The sequence below is a fragment of the Cebus imitator genome, unplaced genomic scaffold, assembly GCF_001604975.1.
Source record: "Cebus imitator isolate Cc_AM_T3 unplaced genomic scaffold, Cebus_imitator-1.0 Scaffold614, whole genome shotgun sequence".
Taxonomy (NCBI): domain Eukaryota; kingdom Metazoa; phylum Chordata; class Mammalia; order Primates; family Cebidae; genus Cebus; species Cebus imitator.
Window position 1 is genome coordinate 1 of NW_016107929.1, and position 2,659 is coordinate 2,659.

At 45.0% G+C, this 2,659-nt stretch overlaps 1 protein-coding gene across 1 annotated transcript; it reads left to right on the plus strand.

Annotated features, from left to right (window-relative positions):
• Positions 1 to 4: 4 nt before the first annotated feature.
• Positions 5 to 1,530, plus strand: LOC108294983 (E3 ubiquitin-protein ligase pellino homolog 1-like; the record flags this gene model as incomplete). Its single annotated transcript, XM_017516996.2, has 3 exons — positions 5 to 94; positions 190 to 378; positions 932 to 1,530. Coding segments are annotated over 3 exons (846 nt in total), but the record flags the coding sequence as incomplete, so codon positions are not given.
• Positions 1,531 to 2,659: the final 1,129 nt, after the last annotated feature.

Below are 2,659 nucleotides of genomic sequence, written 5' to 3' on the forward strand. Positions count from 1 at the left end.
ATTTGCCTGTAGAATAATATGTGAACGGAATCCTCCCTTTACAGCACGGATTTATGCTGCAGGATTTGACTCATCAAAAAACATCTTTCTTGGGGTAAAAAGCTTTTTTTCTGAATGATGCTTTCTTTTATACTAGCTTTCATTCCAAATTACAAGTAATTGGAAGCTTACTACTATCATTTCTACTAGGAAAAGGCTGCCAAATGGAAAACATCAGATGGGCAGATGGATGGCTTGACCACTAATGGCGTTCTTGTAATGCATCCACGCAATGGGTTCACAGAAGACTCCAAGCCTGGAATATGGAGAGAAATATCAGTGTGTGGAAATGTATTTAGCCTGCGTGAAACCAGATCAGCTCAGCAGAGAGGAAAAATGGTAAATACTGAATTCTTAATTAGCTACAATAACACATAGGATGAGTTGAACTGAATGCATTACATCCATTCAAAAAAAACTCTTAAATCTATTGCCAACACAGAATATTAAGTCCATCAAACACTGACTACCAAATTCTATACTAGAGGACAGTATCTTAATATTTCATTTAGTAAACTCTAAAAGTGTATTCTTCTGTCATATCATGTTAATATATTTTAAAACCTAAGCTTTTTTAAACAGCACTCTCTGATCTTTTTTCTGTTGCCAGCTGTATATATTTGACCATATTTACCTCATTTAAAATATTAGACTTATTGATTAGCCAGATATTTTAATCATAGGTTGTCTTTATGAGGCTAAAAAGAAATATGTCAATGTTTGATATTTTATCCTTGATTTTCAAACTTTTTCATAACTACTGTCAGTTTCTTGAATAGTGAAAATCCTAGGAAATCTCATGTCTTAAGTAAGAAGTACTTAAAACCAAAACTCTTACGTAAAAATCCAAAACAGAGTGGTGAATATGTTTTTCAACTCTTGTCTTCTCTAGGTGGAAATTGAAACCAATCAGTTACAAGATGGCTCGTTAATCGACCTCTGTGGTGCAACATTACTATGGCGTACTGCAGAAGGCCTTTCCCACACTCCTACAGTGAAGCATTTAGAAGCTTTAAGACAGGAAATCAATGCAGCACGACCTCAGTGCCCTGTAGGGTTCAACACACTAGCATTTCCTAGTATGAAGAGGAAAGATGTTGTAGACGAAAAACAACCATGGGTGTATCTAAACTGCGGCCATGTACATGGCTATCATAACTGGGGAAACAAAGAAGAACGTGACGGAAAAGATCGTGAATGTCCTATGTGTAGGTCTGTCGGTCCCTATGTTCCTCTGTGGCTTGGATGTGAAGCTGGATTTTATGTGGACGCCGGCCCTCCAACCCATGCGTTTAGCCCATGTGGGCATGTGTGTTCAGAAAAGACAACTGCCTATTGGTCCCAGATCCCTCTTCCTCATGGTACTCATACTTTTCATGCAGCCTGTCCCTTTTGTGCACATCAGTTGGCTGGTGAACAAGGCTACATCAGACTTATTTTTCAAGGACCTCTAGACTAACAGACCATTGTCCTCCAAGACTACATNAAAAAATATTATTTGAGGTTAACTTACGAAGAAATTGCTGCAGTCTCAAGATGCAATACTTAGAAAAATAGCGAGCCTGGTCGGGTGCTGGACAGCAATGCATCCCTTTTTTCTTCAGCCGGGGAACTACAATTCCCAAGAGCCCACTCGGCGCAGCGACACCGCCTCCCGCCGTGGCACTGCCGCTTCCCCTCCCTCAGTCCCCGCCTTCCGGCTAGTCCCCTCCCCTCCCTGAGAGTGTGTGTCAGTGACCCAGAGGCGGTGTGCGGCGGACAGACCGTCAGGGGGCGTCGCCGCCACGGCCTCCAGCAGCAGCAGCAGCAGCGCCAGCCGAGCGAGCGGCGCTGTGGAGCTGGTCCCCAGCCCTCGGGGAGCGCGCCACAAAGTAGCCCTCACACCTCTCCCTGCATCTGCGGCTCCTCAGCGCTCGGTCTGCGGTCAACTTCCCCTCCCTGGGCTCGGCCGGCAGACGCGGAGGGCAGCAGCGGAACCGCGGGCTGTCTGCTCGCGCTCCCCGCGCACAGCACTTCACCCTTTCGCCTTGGGTCTCGGAGCCGCGCTGGGATCCCGGCCACCAGCTATTGTCCGGAAATAATGCAAAGGTGTCCCAAAGCTCCTGACCAGTGAACAAAGATTTGAGAAAGACAGCCAAGCTCAAGAAAATCATCCATCTAAAGCACCAGTAAAATATGGGGAACTCATTGTCTAGGGTATAATGGGTCTCTCCCCAATGGCGATAGAGGAAGGAGGAAAAGTAGGTTTGCTTTGTTTTCACCTAAGGCAAATGGGGTGAAGCCCAGCACCGTGCATATTGCTTGTGCTCCTCAGGCTGCAAAGGCAATAAGCAACAAGGACCAGCATAGCATATCGTATACTTTATCTCGGGCCCAGACTGTGGTGGTTGAATATACTCATGACAGCAACACTGATATGTTTCAGATTGGCTGGTCAACTGAAAGCCCCATTGATTTTCTAGTAACTGACACAGTTCCTGGAAGTCAAAGTAATTCTGATACACAGTACAAAGCACTATATCACGATTTGCCTGTAGAATAATATGTGAACGGAATCCTCCCTTTACAGCACGGATTTATGCTGCAGGATTTGACTCATCAAAAAACATCTTTCTTGGGG